General features: G+C 19.9%; 6 protein-coding genes across 6 annotated transcripts; 3 read left to right on the plus strand and 3 right to left on the minus strand.

The window, feature by feature from the left end:
- Nucleotides 1–270: 270 nt before the first annotated feature.
- Nucleotides 271–1,719, minus strand: PBANKA_1451300 (S-adenosyl-methyltransferase, putative; the record flags this gene model as incomplete). The annotated part of the gene is made up of 1 exon (XM_034567887.1): nucleotides 271–1,719. One exon carries the CDS (start codon nucleotides 1,717–1,719, stop codon nucleotides 271–273), a length of 1,449 nt encoding a protein of 482 aa, XP_034424339.1.
- A 717-nt stretch (nucleotides 1,720–2,436) lies between these two features.
- PBANKA_1451400 (protein-S-isoprenylcysteine O-methyltransferase, putative) lies at nucleotides 2,437–4,249 on the plus strand (the record flags this gene model as incomplete). The annotated part of the gene is made up of 3 exons (XM_034567888.1): nucleotides 2,437–3,790; nucleotides 3,881–4,037; nucleotides 4,225–4,249. The coding sequence occupies 3 exons, from the start codon at nucleotides 2,437–2,439 to the stop codon at nucleotides 4,247–4,249; spliced, it is 1,536 nt and encodes a 511-aa protein (XP_034424340.1).
- Nucleotides 4,250–4,615: 366 nt separating this feature from the next.
- Nucleotides 4,616–5,947, minus strand: PBANKA_1451500 (conserved Plasmodium protein, unknown function; the record flags this gene model as incomplete). Its single annotated transcript, XM_034567889.1, has 3 exons — nucleotides 4,616–4,813; nucleotides 4,935–5,014; nucleotides 5,116–5,947. 3 exons carry the CDS (start codon nucleotides 5,945–5,947, stop codon nucleotides 4,616–4,618), a joined length of 1,110 nt encoding a protein of 369 aa, XP_034424341.1.
- A 1,891-nt stretch (nucleotides 5,948–7,838) lies between these two features.
- On the plus strand, nucleotides 7,839–9,854 carry PBANKA_1451600 (SUMO-activating enzyme subunit 2, putative; the record flags this gene model as incomplete). The annotated part of the gene is made up of 2 exons (XM_034567890.1): nucleotides 7,839–9,604; nucleotides 9,716–9,854. The coding sequence occupies 2 exons, from the start codon at nucleotides 7,839–7,841 to the stop codon at nucleotides 9,852–9,854; spliced, it is 1,905 nt and encodes a 634-aa protein (XP_034424342.1).
- A 333-nt stretch (nucleotides 9,855–10,187) lies between these two features.
- PBANKA_1451700 (conserved Plasmodium protein, unknown function) lies at nucleotides 10,188–15,860 on the minus strand (the record flags this gene model as incomplete). Its single annotated transcript, XM_034567891.1, has 1 exon — nucleotides 10,188–15,860. One exon carries the CDS (start codon nucleotides 15,858–15,860, stop codon nucleotides 10,188–10,190), a length of 5,673 nt encoding a protein of 1,890 aa, XP_034424343.1.
- Nucleotides 15,861–17,214: 1,354 nt separating this feature from the next.
- Nucleotides 17,215–21,885, plus strand: PBANKA_1451800 (conserved Plasmodium protein, unknown function; the record flags this gene model as incomplete). Its single annotated transcript, XM_034567892.1, has 1 exon — nucleotides 17,215–21,885. The coding sequence occupies one exon, from the start codon at nucleotides 17,215–17,217 to the stop codon at nucleotides 21,883–21,885; it is 4,671 nt and encodes a 1,556-aa protein (XP_034424344.1).
- Between the last annotated feature and the right edge of the window lie 102 nt (nucleotides 21,886–21,987).

The following is a 21,987-nucleotide window of genomic DNA, read 5'->3' on the forward strand; positions in this document are numbered from 1 at the left end:
TAGTTCAATACATAGATATGTTATACACATCATTTTAAGGAAGCCGCATATGGATGTAGAATAATATTTTCGAGAGAAATGAGAATTGTGTAACAATATAAAATAATTTGATTAAATAAAATGTTTATATTTATCAATTTTTAAACAATATAATAAAAATTATTAAAAATGTGGAAATAACTATACGAAAGATTTAGAAACGAAGAAATAACATGATTATATATGTATACAAATTTGTGGTACGTCAAGGGAATCCTCTTTACATTTTAGTTATATTTTTTTGAAAACAAACATTTTTGCAGATCGTGATGATTTGTTTAGTTTGATTTCTTGATCAGTAGGTACTATTGGCTGTATATTAATTTGGTTCCATAATTTTGTTTTATTTTTAACAAATAAATCAATGTATTTATTTTCTAAAGAATGATATGAAATAACAATTAAAACTCCTCCTTGTTTTAATATTTTATGAGAAGATAATAATAAATTTTTTAATGATAGCAATTCACTATTAATATAGATTCTAAATGATTGAAATACTCTCGATAAAACTTTATTATTCGATTTATAATTATTTTTACAAGTTGAAAGGATAATATTTTTTAAATCAAATGTGGTTATAATTTCCCCATTCTTTTTTCGCCATTCGATTATTTTTTTTGCAATTTTAAAAGCTTTTTTTTCTTCTCCAAATTTTTGTATAATATATTTTAATTTTTTAAGATTGTATGTATTTAAAATATCATGGATTTTTTTACTATCATAATTTTTATGATAAATATTATTATCATGAGATTCGCTTGTCATATATAGTTCCTTTATTTTGCTGTCTTGTTTTAATTCTTTATTTATATGATCCTTGATATATTCTTTTTCTGTATATTTATTCATATTCATATCAAGAATATCATTATATTTATAACTAAATCCTCTTTTGCTACTTTTAATTTGATGGGTCGATAAACCTAAATCTGCTAAAATAGCACTATAAGTGTTAAATAGTGGTAACGAATAATAATTTAGTAAAAATAAAATATCTTTATAATTTCCATGAATAATTTTAAGTCGATTTTTATTTATATATGATTTTAATTTATATTTATTATAATAAATTGCTTCGATATCTTTATCTATAGAAATCACTTTTAAATTTGTAAATTTTTTTAAAATCTCTAAAGTATGACCCCCCCCTCCTAAAGTTGCATCTATCAAATATTCATCTTCTTTACACAATAAAATGTTTTTATCATAATTAATATTATTATAGAATTTTAATTTATCATTATTTCTATCATACACATTTTCTATTTTTTCATTATTAAATTTTAAATCATTTTCTTTATTCCAAATTAATGTGCTGGTGTTATTTGATGATATGTCATCTTTATTTGTATTTAGATTATTAATTATTTTATCACTTTGACTGGTCAATAATGTAGTATCTAGAATTTGTATTACTTCATTGACCAACACTGGGGTATGATAAATATATGAATCGTCAAATATGTTTGTTTCATTTTTATTTGTTTCTTTTTCTTTTAACGAGAAATCAAAAATATAATTTTCTTTTTTTTTAGTTCTGTTTCTTTTAAGTACATTATTGCATCGAGGCGAATAAACAAAATTCCCCACAAATTGGATATTATTTGAATTGTTTATTTTAAAGCATTTTTTAAAATCGATTAAGATTAAAAAAAGGATAAACAATATTCTATTCATTCAATATGTAATTTCAAGTGCATATTTTTACCAAGGATATATAAAACACAAAGGAAAGTAAAAAATGTGAACTAATCAGTGATACATATAATTGTTTGTTAAGATCAAAAATACAAACAAATATTTTTAAACTCATTTGTTTGTTCATTTACAGAATCAGTAGAAAAAGTGAAATGCGTATTCCACAATGCTGTGCCGTAATAGTGGCAAAAAATGTAGTTTCTTCAGTTTATTTATTTTGGATATTTTCGTAAGGAAAAATATTCTATGTTTACACAGGAAAATAAAATAGTAATTATATATATTAAATAAATTTGAAAAAAATTGATATAGCATTTTTAGTTTGGAACATTTCCCTACATCTCAAAGGATAATACAATTTTAAAGAAAATATTTTTAAAAATTATATTTATACTTAAGTTGAAAATAGTGCTATTTTTTTTTGTATTTTCATAATGACCTTATAACAATTTAGATATATCTAGAAAATTGTAAATATAGATATATACGCATATTTATGAATGTATATAATGTATTAAATTAGTTTCTGAAGAAATAAAGATGTAGATATATTGCTTGGGTTTTCACGAGTTTAATAACTTGAGGAATAATCTAAATTTAGATGAAATATATGCATATAGATTATCAAATTCATCAAATTGTATGCCTTATTTAAAGTGAAAAAAAATAAAAATATAAAATCTCCAAAAATATAAAATGAACGTTACAATATGGTTCTTAACATCCTTGATGATGTATATCTTCTTTTTAAACTATGAGAGTTTGATATATTTAATGAATGGAAACTTATATCAAATATTGTATAAATATAATATATATAAATATGTTGAATACTATTTACATATATTTTTAGAACACGGATTTGTGTGTATATATGTTTTTGTTGCATTTCAGCCTACTAAAAATGTGTATAAAAAACGTAGTAAATATAATTATATATTTGCAAAAATATTATTAATATATTTTTTTTTCTTTCTTTTCCATTCCATTATTAATATAAAAAACAACTTTCCACTTAATGCATTTTATTTAGTTATTATTATTTTTCATTTATCTGAATTTTTTTTGTCTTTTATACATAATAAAAATAATTATAATTATTATAATTTCTTAGTAAATCCAAATTATGGTTATGTGTATTTTTTTATCTTAACATTAATTGAATACTATACTAAGATATTTTTATTTGCTATATTATATTCTTGTGAAAAATGGATAAATAAAAGAGTATTGCATAATCTTTTAATATTTAATTATTTTTTTTTCAAAAATTATATCGAAAATTATGGAATATGCAACTACACTTACCCAGACAAAATCGTCTTAACTAGATGGACAAATTACTCCCAAAAAAATATCGAAATATATTCTACTTTTGGAAAAAATATATTTCTTCACAATAATAATAACAAAATAAATGATATACAATTAACAAAAAACCTCTTAATAAATAAACTTTCTCCATTTGAAAAAGTTCGAAATATAATATTTATGATTAGCCTTTCAAACAAATACAAAATTATAGCTACCAATAAATATGGCACTATATTAAATCCAATATACAGAAAAATAAATAAGAAGAATACAGAAAAAGAAAATTATAAATATGAAATGGAAAAAAAAAATAACATCCATTCCTTGCCTATTAATATTGATGATACTATTTTGGATAGATATCAAAAGTGTCTTTTTACAAATATTCTGAACAAACCAAACAAAAAAATGTATAATTTAACCAACTCTTTTTTTATCAAAATTATTTTAAAATACGGGGATATATTTGAAAAGTACGATATACCAAGACAATACAACAAAAAATATACTAACTATTATTTATTCATTGTTTTATTATCATTACTATTTAGCTTAATGGGATTGATTTTAAGAATATTTGGTTTGTTACATTGCTCTAAAAATTTTTGTTTTTATGTTTTAAATGCAGATTCTTTAATAAATAAATATATCAAAAATAAACATAGTTTGGTAACATGGGGGTTATATAAATATATGCGTCATCCATGTTATACTGGTTGGTTCTACTACTCTTTATGTAAGTTAACAATTGATATATTCCAATAGCTAACTATGTATATGTGCATACATATATATATATATATATATATATATTCCATTTTCACAGTTTTACAACTTTCCTTATTTAACATTTTCGGATTTTTCTTATGCTTTATTGTATCATGGATGTACTTTTACAATACAATAAAACGTGAAGAAAAATTTTTGATCGAGTGCTATGATGAAGAATATCGAAAATATAAAGCGCAAACCCCACATATATAGTAAAGACAAAAAAAATAAATATACATGTATATAAAATTCAAAAAAAAATTACAAAACATATTGTCATATTTTTAACAGATATATATAAACATATATTTTTATATTGTAAACAATGTTTATTATGAAATTCACATTTTTATTTTTTATTATCTCATCATTATTTATGTTTTTACTTTTTTTTTTTAGTATACCATTCATGAAAAATTTGTAAAACCCCGAATAATACCACATTACTATTATGGTGATTATTTAAATTCACAAAAAAAATGTTTACTTAAACCAGGAAACATATACCTATACATAATAATGTGTGTATATTTGAAAAGAGGATTATGTTTTCCACCATATCTTGAAATTTTAATGCGCATCAAGTTTTACATTATTTATTCATCTTAAAAAAAATTATTAATTTATCGTTTTTTTTTTTGGTACTTCGCTTGTGCGATATCGTTTCGTTTCTTTATTTATGGCTATATGAATGCTATATTATTTTTTATTTGCTAAAATGAGCATACACACACTAAAGAAAATTTATAAAATTGTTTTTCTTTCGGATTTTAATAAATATTCTCGTATTTTATGCGAGGATACAACTCTCTCCCGATTTTATTTTACACTCAATACCAGTTTCATTACCATTAGTATCTGTTTTATGTTTTAATGCTATATTATCTCCGTTACTTTTCCAAAGGCATATAGCAGTATGTGTTGCACTAATGTACGAATTAATGTACTTATTCGTATACAACTGTTCATCTAAGAAATACTGTAATTCCTAAAATTTTAATGTGCATTAAAAATTTTAATATATATATATTGAATATTTATGCACACATTATTGGTGGGTATTTTATTTTATTATTGTACTGCCGATTTATTTTTCATTATGAACTTACTGTTAACGCATTCCTGTGGGAATCTTCTGAAAATATGCTTGGATATTCATAGTGATTTAAACAACGTTGCATTTGAAAACCTAAAAAAAAGAGAATAATGAAATGTGAAAATGGTAAGGGTATACAAATTAATACAAGAAGTGCCTACACATGCATATGTTTCTTTTCCATCCCTCCTTACAATCGTGCTCTTTGGTATATGATACATCAATAAATCCGTTTTCACCATATACTTTTAAAGAAAAAATTTTACTTAAATTATTAACTGAAATATTAAAATAGCAATTTAAGGAATCAAATGCTACACTACCAGATAAGCAATTAATTGTAACTTCGTTCGCTTTAATATAATATGATTTTGCAAGAACATTTTTGGGATTTTCAAATAAGAATTCTATTAAAGATATAATTAAAATAGATCTATAAAATAATGCATTTCCTATATCTTCACTTTCAACTAAAAATGGAATAAACGTTGATTCGATTTGTACTGCATGAATATGTCCTAATTCATTCAATGCATTTTTAAGATTATAAAAAACACGTTCATTCATTAAAGGGTTAAATATATTCCAATAAAATTGTTTGTTAATATTTTTATACTCTTTTTTAACATCATATATTATATCTTTATCGGAATTAAAATTATTTAATAAATTTTTAAATTTCTCTAAAGTCTGAGCATTTAATGATGGTACATCAGAACTGAATATATAATAAAATTTTTTTTTGCTTATAACATATTCTAAAACGAGTTCATGAAATTTATTAGTTCCTAATGCTAAAAATAATAAAGAAATATTTTCATCTTTTAGTTCGTCTATATATTTTATAACATTATTCACATTATTTATTTTTGTATTATATAAACCAAATGTGTCTATAATTGTTTTTTTCATTTCTTCATCTTGACAAAACATATACTTTATTTCCCATTGTTTTATTATCAATGGAATCCATCTAAATACCTTTTGATCACAAATTAAGCATATTGGCAATTTGTCTGAAGACATTCTGAATTGAATTGTGTGTACAATTTGTTTGGAAAAAAAAACAGAAAACAAGTCTAAACAATGTTTTAAGGATTTTCTATTACGTATATAAGTAATTATATACGTGTGCATGTATGCAATATTTATATGTTCACTGGCATAAAAACTTTTATTTTAATGGAAGTGAAAATGAAAAAAATCAAATCGAAAAAATGGGAAATACCGATTTTTCAAAATATATTTTAAAACATTTTTTTATAATTAATTAAATTAAAAAAATATCCATAGTGTAAAAAATACTTTAAGAAAAAAATAATATATAGTTTAAAATGGGTAATATAAATATGTGGAATACACATGTATATACATAAAATAGCATACTTTTAATACTTAAATGGGGTGTAAAAAAAGTGTGCACACACATGAGCAAAAAAAAACAAATTAGGTACTAATACAATTATATGTAGTTATAAATATTTCTGTATACAGCTATTTTTTTTCGAATTTTATAAAAATATTCAAACATGTACAGGTAAAACGTGTTTTAAAATACAACTTTTTACAAAAAAAAACTATTTTTAAATAGCTATTTTAAAAAAAACATTCCATGTTAAGAAATTATGCCTATTTATGTAGTTGTAATTTTGAGTACTTCAAAGCACATACATGCAAGTACTACCAGTTAAAATAAGAGGGGTTAAAACAATATATTCTATAATATGGGAAAAGAAAATAATAATAAAAACATTCTTGATATAATTAATTTATAATTATGAATTGAATATATTGTATCGTAAATTTAGTATACCAACCTATTTTTTATATGTCATTTTTTACGCATTGTATTAATTATTTTTATTATGAGCATATAACTCTTGAAGGTGTATGCTTAATAAGATAAACTACTTTTGTAACTATTTTAATCAATCAATGACTATGCATACACATATGCATATAATTTTTTTGTGGGAAATGGAAAAGGAAACTCAATAGAATTTAACATGAATATCCACAATCCGACTAAATTTATATATGACAGTATAATATCGTTACAGAGAATTCTTTCAAGCCCTATAGATAGAAATATAGTTGATATAAATTAGTAAACCTGTAAAATATTATATATACTTGTGATATATTAAAGAAATGTTTAAGCCATTTCGTACTTGAATAATTTAATATTATTTTTTATAAAAACAAATATTATGCTTTCATTATGCTTGCATTTTTATGGGTTTCTTTTTTTATTAAAAAAAAGCACCATATTTAAAATGAATACTTAAATTGTTAAAATATGCATTTTCCCATTTTGTAGTATTAATGAAAGGAAAGTATTATATGGAATATAAAAGCATTTTGTCTATCCCTTAGTATTTATATAAGCGTATAGAAAAGTGAAATAAAATAAGTACTGAATAATTGAAAATAAGAAAAGGCGATAATTCTTTAGGAAATTAGAAATGCGTAATATAATTATTTATATTATACAGTTATTTTGTAGTAAATATATTCATATTTCTCATTGTTACACTTTTAAATATAACGATTAATCTATTAAAATTACATGACATTTTTATTAATGCATACGCAAATAATACATATATCAATGTACATAGTTTTTTAAGAGAAGGAAAAAAAAATTTCGTAGAGTGCCTCATTCTAAAATACACAAAAAATAAAAAATAAAAAATAATAAAATATTAATAAAAATTATATAAAATAAATATATATTAAAAAATAATTTACGAAAGAAATTATGAAGGAAAGCTTATCTTTGAAGATGGCATGAAAATTTAAGGATTACTGCTAAAAATATTTTGTAAATTTATAGCATACATTATATTATCTCTTTTTGTTAATTTTTTTATCACTTTTTTAGCTGTATTATAAGCAATAATTTTTTTTTGACAATATGCACAAAACTATAAGAAAAATTTTTGATACCAAAATATGTGAAAGACTAGAAAGCATGAATATATTACTGGTAGGAGCTGGGGGAATAGGAAGTGAATTTTTAAAAAGTATAATTACTATAGGGTGTAAAAACATAGATATAATAGATATTGATACAATTGATATAACAAATTTAAATAGACAATTTTTATTTAAAAAAAAAGATGTAAAAAAACATAAATCAATAGTGGCAAAAGAAAGAGCATTAAAACATCGAAAAGACTTAAATATTAATGCATATACATTTGATGTGTGTACTATGAAGGGTAGTGATATTTCAAAATATGATTATGTAATAAATGCGTTAGATAATATTAAAGCTCGAAAATATGTTAATAAGTTATGTATAACGGAAAAAAAAGTTTTAATAGAAGCAGGGAGTACAGGATATAATGGACAAGTTTATCCAATATTTTCAAGTGAAACAAAATGTTATAATTGTGAAGAAAAACCAAAAAATAAAACCTATGCAATATGCACTATAAGGCAAACACCATCTTTACCTGAACATTGTGTTGCATGGGGAAAACTTATTTTTGAAACATTTTTTTGTAAAAATGACAATGAAACATTAATTGATATAAAAAAACATATTGAAGAAGAATCAAAGAAAAGAAATATGGATAAAGAAGAGATTATCCGATTTATTTTTAATTATTTATTTCATGATACAATAAATGAATTAATTTCTTTAAAAAAAGATTATGCAATTATGCCCAAACCAATATTGTTTGAAGAAAATTTAAAACAGGAACCTCATAATATTGAAAAGTTAAGCCAGGAAATGCCAAACAGCAATTTGAAAACAAATGATAATAAACTAATTGATAAAATATATGAAAATAATTCTATACAATTATCTTCTCAAAATATATGGAATAAAGAAAAGTGTATAGAAATGTATGTAAGTACTTTTAATAAATTGTATAAATATTTAAATATTAAAAAAACGACAGAAGAATATTTAATATTTGATAAAGATGATGATGATTGTATTAATTTTATAACTTGTTTATCTAATTTAAGAATGATTAACTTTTCAATTAAACAAAAAAGTAAATTTGATATACAATCAATAGCAGGAAATATAATTCCCGCTATTTCATCAACAAATGCAATTGTTGCTGCTTTTCAAGCTGCTCAACTTGTCCATGTTATTGAGCATTTTGAACTTTTAAAAGAAAAGGAAACCGAACAAAATGGAAATAAAAAAAAAGAAATAAGTTTGAGGGACAGTAGAGCTAAACATATATGGATTAAAAATGTTGTTAATGGAAATAAAATATTTTCACGAGGAAATATCGTTAACGCAGAAAATTTAGAAACACCCAATCCAAATTGTTATGTATGTCAACAACCAGTGATAAATATTTATATCAAAAATTTTAATGATATAACATTAAATAGTTTTGTAAAAGAAATATGTATGAATGAATTATCATTTCTATATCCATTTTTAGATAATCAAGATAGAAATATATTTGATTATGATACATTTTTAGAAAATGATGATGATTATATGAAAAGCTTATCGAATTCATTACACGAATGGGATATTAAGCATGATGATATTTTAACTTTAACAGATGCTCAAGATACTAAAAATCAAATAGAAATTCATTTAAAAGAGGATAAATCACTGGAAAGTTTATATTTAATAAGTAGCAAATTAACCAAAAAAAGAAAACCAAAGGTGACAACAATCGAAGAAAGACCCACGAAAAGGTATACATAGAAAATTTACACTATGATTTTGATACATATATATTTTTTAAGTTTTGTAATAACTTTTTCTTATGGTGCTTATGTTAAATTTTTTTTTTATTTTTTTTTTAGTGCAAAAAAAATGAAATTCATTCCAGAGGATGATATTATTATTGTGGAGAAAATGGAAACGAATAACGATAAAAAAGTTGAAGAAATAATAATCGACAACATTGAAAATAATGAAGAATCTGTCGTAGTAATTGATTAAAAGACTGGGCTCATAATGACCTGGTAGGGTTTTCTTTTTTTATTTTGTCATTTTAAATAAATTTATTTTAAAAAAGTTGTTCTTAAAAATCGGATTTAAGGACAAACTCGTTGAGGGGTAAAGTATGAAACTATATAAGACGCTGATAAATCAGCATGTGTTAACATATATTAAAAGTTCTAAAAATAAACAACCTTTCAAATTGGAAAATTTACAAATTTACTTTATAAATTTTATGAACTTTATAAATATTAAAAAAATATAGTCACTAAAATAGCATGAACAAAAATTTAGCTAATTACAGCTAGCCAAATAACATACACACATATTTTATCATGTGTAATGGTGCTTACTTTTCCTTTCAATTAAAATATCTACTTTATATGCAACTACATAAATATCAATATAAATATTAATTAGGGTATTCATGTGACTGTCCAAATGTTGTATAACCAAACCTTGATAAGGTTTAAAGTAATGGTCTATAATATTTAAATTTTTCGAAAAAACTTTTTTCGAATTTTTATGAATAATTAAGGTTTTATTTTTTATTTGAATTAATGGGCAATGTATATTTCTGAATTGGTAAGGTAAAATGCCATTTTTTTTTTTTAACTTTAAATTTTCATTGTTGTCATTTTCCTCAGATTTTTCAGTAAAATCATTTTCCTTATTTGTTTCGTTTAAGAGATGAATCAACTGAATGTTGTTTATGTTAAAATTAAATAACTGAAAAAATTTGTAAAGAAGATTGAGAGGAACGATGCTTTCAATATTTATTTTTTTCATAGCGTAAGCTGAATTATATGTATTTATAAAATATTCATATTCACTTATAACATCACTATTGGGACTAGTTTGGTTGGCCTCCTTTTCAGTACTAGTATCCTGGTTATTATTTACTTGATATATTTGTGTATTTTCAATTTCTGTTTTTTTATTTAAAATAGCTTTATTTAAAAAGTTATTATCATGTTGCAAAATATTTAAATATGGTATAATGAGTTGTGGGGTATTTTTTGAGGTATTAATAAAAGCATGTGATAAATTTTTAGATCCAATAACATTTTTTATAGTATCATCATTAAAATCAGACAACTCAATGTTTTTTAATATATTGTCAAAATTATGGGTATTATTATAATTTTTTGTTTTATTATATATATTATAATTTTTTTGTATTGATTTAAAAAATATAAATATATCATTGTTGGTGTATGGGAAGAATATATTATAAAAAAGTGATAAAAAAAATACACTACAATTTTTATATTGTTTATAATTATTTAAAATATAATTTGTATTCTTTAACAAAGTTTCTAAACATAAATTAACTAAATCTTCTTTATAATATTCTCTATATTTTAAAAATAATAAATTTTCATAATATTGTTTTTTTTCTAATTTTTCACTTAAGCTTTTATTTTTTAAGTTTATTTTTTGGGGGGGTTCCGAGCCAAAATTATCAACAATCTTTTTTATTTCCTCAAAATTGTATATCTTTTTTGTAGAAGATAAAATAGGATTTTCATTTAAATTTGTATATTTTTTTTTTAGAAAGTTATTTTGATTTTCTTCTGTATTATTTCCATATCCAAAGTTATAATCAGTTGTATTTTGTTCAAATTTTTTATTAATTTCAAAATTCTTTTTAGATAGCTCTTTTTTTTTCTTCTCATTTATTACACTATTTGAAACGTCTTGTTGATTATTGCTTAATTTAGGAATAGATAAAAAACTCGTTTTGTTATAAAATTCATTACTTGGATTGGTATAATCATATAACATGGATATAATATATTCTGGACTAATTATATCATTATTTTGATAAATTTTTTCAACAAAATATTTTTTATTTTGTTTTAATTTTCCCATAATGAGTTTTAATTCTTCAACATGTTTTTTTTTTTCTTCATCAGTTAATATTTTGAAATTATTTGTCATATTTTTGTACACACTATTTAATTTATTTCGTAAAAAAAAATCGTCATTTTGGGGGTTTTGAATATTATTATTTACGTTTTCTTTTTCCATTTTGAGATTTTTACTTTCATCAGACTTTACTGCATCTTTAAATAATGGAAAGGAGCCAATTATTTCTTTTGAATTACAATAATTTTTTGAATTATTTTCATCATTTATATAAAAATTAGATTCTATATTGTATAAAGAATAATCAAAAAAATGTAAATCTAAATACGAAAAAAACAATGTTATAATATTTGAAACTTTCATATCATGTATTTGCTTAATTAAAATATTTTTAATAATTATAAATATATGAATAGAAAAATAAGAATAATAAGATAAGGCATATAAACATTCTATTATATTTATTATATAACTATTATCTATGTTTTTGAAAATATTAATAATATTATTTATATCAAATTTATAATCTTTTATATCAAAAAACATGTATGAATTATAGGAACTTTTAAAATAGCTATCTTCTTTTAATTTTTCTAATTTCTTAAAAATAGAATTAGGGTATTTTTTTGTAGAATCGTCAAAAGGTAAATAACTTTTTTTATTATCATTGTTATTTTGATGTATCATAGTTTTGGTAAATCTATCTTTGTTTATGTTTGTTCCCATAAAACGAGTTGAAATATTTTGTCCATTTTTATTTTCATATCCATTTTCATATTCGTTTTCTAATAACTTTTGATTGTTAGATATCACGAAAAGGAGTAATAGTATATAATTTTCATTTCTCAAATTTAACAAATTTAAAATGTGCAAAAATTTGCATGCACATTTAAAAGATATTTCTTTATATTTATAAATAAATAAATAGTTATATATATCGTAGATTAAATCGTCACAAATGTTTGTCTGTTTTTTTGTTTTTAAATAATATTTTGATAAAGCATATAATAAATGTTGTAAAGAAGTAACATTAACAGTGTGTATATATTTATGAGTAATATCTTTTAATTCATTATATAGTTCAATTGGAAATATATTAAGTTTTGATAAACATGATATTGATATACAAAAAGAATTTATATTAATATTTTTAAAAACAATTAATTTATTGACTATAACTTTTATTAATTCATTTTCAGCCTTTGCTATTTCTTCTAAAGATACTAAATCATTCAAATTATAATTAACATTATTTTCAATTTCAAATAAAGTATTTTTTTTTTGAATTAAATTTTTTTTTTTAGAATATTGTAATTTTTCCTTACTTAATATAGGCATAGTTATTTCCCTTTCTTTTTTTTTTTTGTCTATTAAATTATTTAATCCATATAATAAACAAGATAATCCATATTCATTTATTTTATCAATTTTTTTGACAATTTCTTTTATAATTAACTTATAAAAATGTGTGTGCATTTTTCTTATTTTTAATTTACCAATTGAATATATAAGAGCAACTAATGAATGTATACTAGTGTCTTTAATGTCAGTTATAAAACTCGATTTATCCAACAAAAAAAAATTATTATTATATAATTGATATTTTGCTAATATATTTGAAATGATTATATTATTATTTAAAGATATATTTTTTTTTTTATAAATAAATATGTTTAAGATTTTGTTAATTAATAGTAAATCATATTGAAATATATCCTGATTTATTCCACTAGTATTTTTCATGTAACTAACAAAAATATTTATTATATCTTTTTCAGAATATTCATTTAAAAAAAAATAAATAAATTTAGCTAAATAATTACTACATTCTCCAAAATGATTTTTATTCATATATAAAAAAATTGTTAAAAAATCTTTTTTTTTTAAAGATATATTATTATATTTTAATTGATCATCATTTAAAATTATGTTTATTTTGTTTTTAGAATTTTCTATTTCATAAGTATGTTGTAAAGAACATTGAAATTGTTCTAATTTTTCATTTTGCATTTTTTGAAAAGTAGTTAAATAAAAATCGATTTTTTTTTTTTGAAAAATATTATTGTCTTTTGCTTCATTTAAAGTTTGTCTATTTTTATTTATTTGAGGTTTAAGATTTGGCATTTTTTCGATATCTTCTTCTTTTTTCTTAAAATATTGAAATAAATTATTTTCTAAAAAAATGGAATTTAACTCAGTTTGGTAATTATTAAATATTGTTTTATAATTTAAAAAGTTTTTAAAAATATCCATGTTACTTTCACATCCTATAGATTCAATGTTTTTTTTTCTTTCATATTCAGTTTTATAAAAATAAAAATTATTTTCATAAATTTTTTTCCATTTTTGTAAAACAACATCGTCTTTGTATATTTTGTAGAAAATTGCCAAAGCATATGCCAAGTTTATTTCATAATTATGTTCACAATTTTGTTCGATTTCGCTGTTTTTGTCATCATTTCGATAGTTTGAAAAAATGAATTTTATAGATAGATCAGTGGTTAATATTCTGTATATTTTCACATTTGTTTTTTTCCAATTTATTTGTAATTGCTTTTTAAAAAATTCAAAAAAAAGATGTGAATAATTTAAATTTGTAAAAAATGGAATTAAATAAAAATGAAAATTAATAATAATATTATTTAAAAAGTTTAGAAATATTTTTAAATATTTTTCATAATATTTATTTTCACTTATTGGAATAAATTGAAAATACTGAAAAATTAATAATGGGTTATAAAAATAAAAATTTGAAAAATATATATATTTCATATATTTATAAATTTTTTCATCATAATTATTTATACATATTAATAAAAGTTTGTTTAAAATACTTTCTTTTAATAAATATTTATTGGAAATATTTACAAATTCATTAACTTTCACGTTTGTTTTTTCTGTTTTGTAATTATTTCTTATATACTTACATTTAAAATAACTTTTTCTCAATTCTGTTATAAGGCACTTAGGAGGTGTCGCATTTTTTTCATTTTTTTCGTTTTGTCCATTTTTTTCACTTTCTTTTATTTTGTTTAGGTGATCATAAAACTTCAAATTTTTATATTGATCTGATTTTTCATATATTTCTTTATACACACCCAAAGTATTTACCTTTTTGTTGTAAAAAAAATATTTTATTTCATTAAGATGTATTTCATCTTTTCTATTTATGCAATCATTTTTTTTTTTTAATTTTAATTTTGTAAGCTTCAACTTTTTAGGATTTAAATTAAAACTTTTACTATTATGCTCACTTTCCCTTTCGTCTTTTTCGTTGCGATGCTTTTTCTCCAAATTAGACAATTCGATATGTTGATCATTTTGAAAGTTTTGAGAGTTTGTTAAGAAGGAATCATAAGTATAGTCATTAACTTTATAATGTTTATCTTTTATTTTATTTAAAATAGAATCCAGAAATATATTATGATTAGTTATGTTGTTTATAAAATGTATTAAGTCAAAAATGTAAAGAGTATTATCAGCATTGTTATGTTCCATAAAAAATTTATAATCTTTTATATGCTGATATGTTAATATTAATTTATTATTTTCTTTTATTTTTTTAATATTTTGATGATTATTTCTTTCTTTTATTTGTTCGAGTTTATTTACAAATGCTTCCAATACATGTATCTTAAAATTTTCAATATTTTTAAAATAAAAACCTAATTTTAATATAATAAATAAATTATATAAACTTAAATTTGGAATATATTTATTTTTTATTAAATCAAACAAAGTATTATTAGAATCTTGTATATAATTTTGTAGAATTTTTTTAAATGAATTTTTTCTATTTGTTATAAAAAAATATGACTTTTTTTTTTTTTTTAAATTTTCTATATCAATTTTTAGTAATGTTATTATATCTGATTTTAAAAAATTACAATAATAAAAATGTTTTTTTTTTTTTAAATTTGTTCGAAATATTTGAATATTTTCATTATATTTTAAATTTCCAATCAGTCTAATTTTCTTTTGTATTTGGATTTTTCTCATAAAAACAAAATATTTTTGGTTATCATTTTTGTCAACGTTTTTATTTCCATTTATTTCATTATATTTGTATAAACTTTTCTTTAAATTTATGTCCATAAAATTTATTTGTTTTTTTTTCATAAAAAGATTTGGCATAATTGCTCATTTTAATAATTAAAAAATAAATTCCTATTACACTAATTTGGAAGCAATGTCTGTAATATATTTACACATAAATATATATGTGTATAAAAAATAATTTTAATATATATTTATTTTTATTATGCGAAGCATTTAACATTTCATACATAACCAACATCGAATTTAATTGGTAAATATATTGTGAATATATAATACTCTCTAATATTAAAGACAATTAATCATATTTTTTTTTTAGTAATGTGTTTTATATACTATTCATTTATTTTGCATTATTTAATTTTTATTTTATTCTTGTATTATTATAAGACAATAATAGTCAATCATTGCCTTGTATTTGTCAATTCCATTAAATCCATATATAATATATATGTATATTTGTTCCCTATTTTAAAATATATAAAGATATTTTTTTTTCATTTACATTAATACCTACATAATAAATTGCTATAATATTATATACATGTATTATTATCTACATTTTTTTATTGTTTAAAAAAATATTATAGGATTATTATCCATGGAAATATAATTAATTTGTTATGTATATCAAACATTACATTATTCCATTTTACATATAAAAATGAAATATATTTTTTTTTTCCTTATGTATATACACTCATGCTTATATTAATGTTGCTGTTTTGTTACACTATTAATAAATATATATAAAAAGAATATCACAACTTTATATGAAAAAACTTAATTGTATATTTTTTCCAGCATTTTGTGACTTTTTTTTCATATTATATATAGGGCTATACATGCATACATATATTTTGTTTTTTTGTTATTTTTTTGCATATATTTGTTATTTTTTTGCATATATTTGTTATTTTTTTGCATATATTTGTTATTTTTTTGCATATATTTGTTATTTTTTTGCATATATTTTTGACATTTATTTTTTAATTTTACTTTTTAATTTTTCAACTAGTTAGGGGCCCCTTAAATAAACCCAACATTCTACAACTGCAACCGGGATATATTTTTAATTTTTGCATAATTTTTTATAACTAAAAAATAAACAATATTATTTGTACAAAATATTTGCACATACATGGATATATTATATGCTACTTCCTTATGAATATTTTAGTTATATGTTTTTTTTTGAAAATATAAAATAACAATGTATATAAGCATAAAATAGTTAAGTCCATAAATTATCCTAATAAATGAAATACTAATATATATACATATTATATTTTACAACATTAATATATATAAAAACAGAGTTTATTTTATTAAAAAAAAAAAAAAGATTATCAAAGCAGTTCGAATGTTTGTGAGTTTTGAAAATAAGAGAAAAGAATATAAACTGGGAATGTGATAAAGAAAATAGCGAAGAATGAAAGTTACAAAAGTGTTAAACAGTATTTTGTGCTGTAAATTTGAAAAAAAAATTCCTAAAGAATTGATAAAATCTGTTAAAGATATATTAAAGCATAATGATAATAAAAAGAGAGATGAAATAAAAGAACTATTTGAATATATATCAAATATTTTAAACAAAGGTTTTGAAAAAGATGGTATATTAAATGGAGGTATAATTTTTTTAGATAATGAAAAAAAAAAAAAAATTATTTTTAATAATATAAAAAAATTATTTAAAACTTTAATTTTATTCAAAAACCAAAATGAATATACAGAATTACTTTCAGATTTTTTGTTTCATTTATATAAATATATGAGAATATTGAATGTGAAAAAATGTTACAAACTTTTGAAAAAAACGATTTTTGTACTGGATGTTGATAATAAGAAAATACAAAATTCAATCCAAGGGGAAAGTAATGAAAATGCAGAGATAAAAAAGGAGGTAAATACAACTGATTTTATTTTAAAGTTTTTAATAAGTAGTAATATATTAATATATTTAGAGAAACTTAAAAAAGAGAACAAAGAAAATCTATGTTATGATGAACATTATTTTTTTATTAATTTAAAAAATAAAATATTAAATAAGAAATATATACTAACACTTTGTAATAATAATAATGTTTTGATGTGTTTTTTAAAATATCCCCAATTTCCTATATTTATAGACACATTATTTAATTTATTTTTTTTTGTTCGAAATGATTTGGATGTATTTTTTTTAAAAAATATCTTTAAAAGAATATCAGGCATTGTTAATATAAAAAATAATGAAATGCATAAAAAATTTACAGTAAAAAAATATTATAATTTATTATTTTATGCATATTTTTTATATAAAATAAAAATGGTAATATATATGTATTTATACCCATTGAAATGTAAATATATATTAAATGATAAAATAGAAGCACAAACAATTATAGACATATATACAAATATATTAACAGATTATAAAAACATTTTATATTATTGTATAAGTATAATAAATAATAGTAAAAAAAATAAACTTTATAATTTTTGTTTAGCTATTATGTATATAATAAATTTAATATATACAAATCATAATACTATTTTAAGAGTATTTCCTCAAAATAATGAAAACATAACATCATTTAAAAAATATAAAGATATTTTTTTACAATATAAGAAAATATTTCAAAAAATATTCCAAATATACAAGAATGAAGAAAACCCAGAAAATAAAATACGCGCAATTATTTGTAATACTAACATGCTTGGAAAAGAAGATAACATAAATAATTATAATAAAAAAAAAAATGGAATATTAAAACAATGTGCAACGTTAAACATGTGTGCAAACAAAAATATAGAAAAAAAAGAAATATACAAATTTTTATATCAAGAAATTACAGAAACAGATTATTGCTTTACAACATTATTTTCTTATTTTTATATTTTGACAAAAAGAATTATTCAAATTTATGATTTTCCTAATATATTAACTGATGTTATATTTTATAAAAAATTTCTTATAAATAAATTATATGAAAAAGATAAAAAAACTGAAGGAAATTTTGATCAAGAAAATCATTCTAAAATTATTTATAATAACATATTTTTAGACAATATTAAAAATACATTATGTCTTTATATTAATATTGACAAAAATATATTAAATTTTTATTTTTTAAATGAGTTTTATAAATTTTTAATAAATAAATGTGTAAATTATAGGAGCTTATATAATATGCTTGTTTATCATAATAAGAATAAATATAACAAAATTAATATTTTTCTTTTTTTTCAAAAAATTATATTTAGAAATATTTTAAATCATGTATTATTAATAGATGATAATAATAATAATAAAACACAAGAGGAAATGCCACAGATAAATTTTTCGGATAATAAAACTGAACTTTTAAATGATTTGAAAAAAAAAAATAATAACATGATCTTATCACATAATACAAATAATAATATTGGATTGGTATATTTTTTTAAAAAAGAAAATAATAAATTGTCTGGACTTAAAATAAATGAATTTAATGTAAACAGTAAAGATATAAATAATATAGCTTCTTTAAAAACAGAAAATTTATTTGTTATATTAAAAAATATAGATTTTATAAATTTAAGTAATAATAATAGCGCAAACTTTATATTTGATAAAAATATTATTAACATTCTTATATATCAATTAACAAAAGAAGGTTTAACATTATTTAATAATATACACATAACTAATTTGAAAGAAAAAAAAAATGAAGAAACAAAAGAAATGATATATCATCAAATTAATAAATTAAAAAAACAAGTTATAATTATATTTAAAAGTATTTATAATTTTTCAAATTCAATGTTATCCATTTTTAACCTTGCTAAGTCAGGTAAAAAATGTGTACTTTGCATAAATGAAAAAAAACAATATATTTTAACAACATATAATTATTATGATAAAATAAAACATAAAAATAAAAGAGATGATCAAAAAGAATTTGTTTATTTAAACTTTAGACAAAAATGGGGAGGAAAAAGAAAACATTTCAAACTTCTCAAAAATTGTGTAAAATTATATGTAAATCTTATTGAAAATTCATTTAAAAGTAATAAAGAAAAAGAAATTGAAATTTTAAATGAACTTGGTATATCTATTTTGTTTGTATTCGGCTTTCTTATATTTTATATTATGAATAATATGACTATACAAAATGTGCCCAAAACAAAAATATATAAATTAAAAAAAATATATAATAATGTATTTACAGGAATAAATAACATAAATAAAATTATAAACAAAAAAACTGAAGAAAATGGAGATCAATGTTTTATAACTTCACCTGAATTACAAACAATTTTAATAACATTTTCAAAATATTATTATTTTATAAATAAAAAACTAAATACACAAATTGATAAAAATTATTTATCCTTATTTATTAATTATAATTATTTACAAAAAAAAAATGAAAAAAAAAATAAGCAAACTCTACATATTTCAAAAAAAATATTTAAACAATTAAAAAATACAACAATGAATGAAATATTATTTAATACAAATTATTTGAATTCATTTGAATCCGAAATTGAAGAAATAAAAAATGATCAGAATAAAAATAACGATCTACCAATAAGTATAGAAATGAAAAATGGTTTTGAAAATGAAGATGATATTGTTATTTCTAATTCTACACTTTTAAATATATTAACAGAAAAACCAGCTAATGATCAAACAATAAATGCTGAAAACATAGAAAACGAAACGGGTGTTGAAATAAATGAAAAGAATAATAAACTTACTATGGTAAAGAAGAAAGAACATACTGATATATTTTATAACATAAACGCTTTGTTAATATTATTAAAAATAAACACAAAAACGCAAAACCTTGAAGCAGCCATTCAATCTGTATATCTTTTGCTCAAATCGACTATCTTAATATCAAAGCGAATTAGAGTGGTGAGCAAAAGGATTAGCATGCTGGGAAAGATCGAGGAAGATGTAGAATCTGTAGAAAATGAGGAAGTTGTAGAATCTGTAGAAAATGAGAAGGAGTATAGAGTTAAAGTTAAAAGGGTTGGAAATATGTATATAGAAGATATGTTAAATTTAGAAAAAAAAATAAAACACTGTATTATTTGTTTCAAAGTAAATAACAAAATAGACATGGGGGCTGATGATAATGGAAAAGGTTTAATAGAAAAATATGTAATGAAAATATTAATAATATTAATAAAAAATGGTAAAAATAATTCTGATGTTATAAATTTATGCTTAAAATGCTTAGATTTTTATAATAATATTGAAAATAAAATTTTCAAAAAAAAAAAAAATATTGCAATTAATTATTTATATGAATTTGTACAAATAATAATGTTTATAAAAAGAACAAGAAAGTATTACTCAAAATTTTTAATGAATTTTTTTAAAAGTTCATTTATAAAATATATGAATGGTAATGAAATATTTAGTAAGCAATATAGTGGAAAAAAAATATTTCCAATTCTTATGCAAAAATTTACTTCCGATTTTTATATTTATAATTACATAAATAATGAGAAAAAAATAAATGTAATGAATATGAAGGAAAAAGAAAATGTATCAAAAATATTATTTGAAACCATATTTGAAAAAATCGGAAAAAAAAAACAAACCGAAAATGAAAACATAGAAGCTAATTTTGAAAATTATATCAATTATATAGTGAATAAAGAAGAAAATAATAAAAATATTTTAACCCCATTCAATTTATACGAATTAAAAAATATTGTACATAATATTTTCATAGAATTAAATTGTGTGTTAAATCAAAATAATCCATATCTTTTTAATAAAAAACGAAACATAACACTTATATGTTTACTAAAAAAAATATGCCAAATTGTATTTATTAATGACCCTAATATTTTATTATTTAAAGCTCAATTAATTAGTAATTATATTAATGAGATTATCACATTTAAAAATATTTTGGATGAAAAAATGAATACACAACAGATTTCTATTAATATAAATAACTTTTACAAAAAATTAGAAAATCTAATTAAATTCATTCAAATTAAAGATATAAATAATTCCAAAAATATGAAAAATGGTATGAATGCTCCTCACAATTCTACTAAAAATAAACGCCCAATAAATGCTGATATACATAATGTAAAAAAGGTTAAGATCTAGAACGGAAAAGACGCAAAAAAAAAAAAAAATAATAATAAAGAATAGTTTATTTTTTATTACAAAAAATTTGTATATACATATTCATGTTTCTTTTTTATTTTT

Source organism: Plasmodium berghei (genome assembly GCF_900002375.2).
Source record: "Plasmodium berghei ANKA genome assembly, chromosome: 14".
NCBI classification, from domain to species: domain Eukaryota; phylum Apicomplexa; class Aconoidasida; order Haemosporida; family Plasmodiidae; genus Plasmodium; species Plasmodium berghei.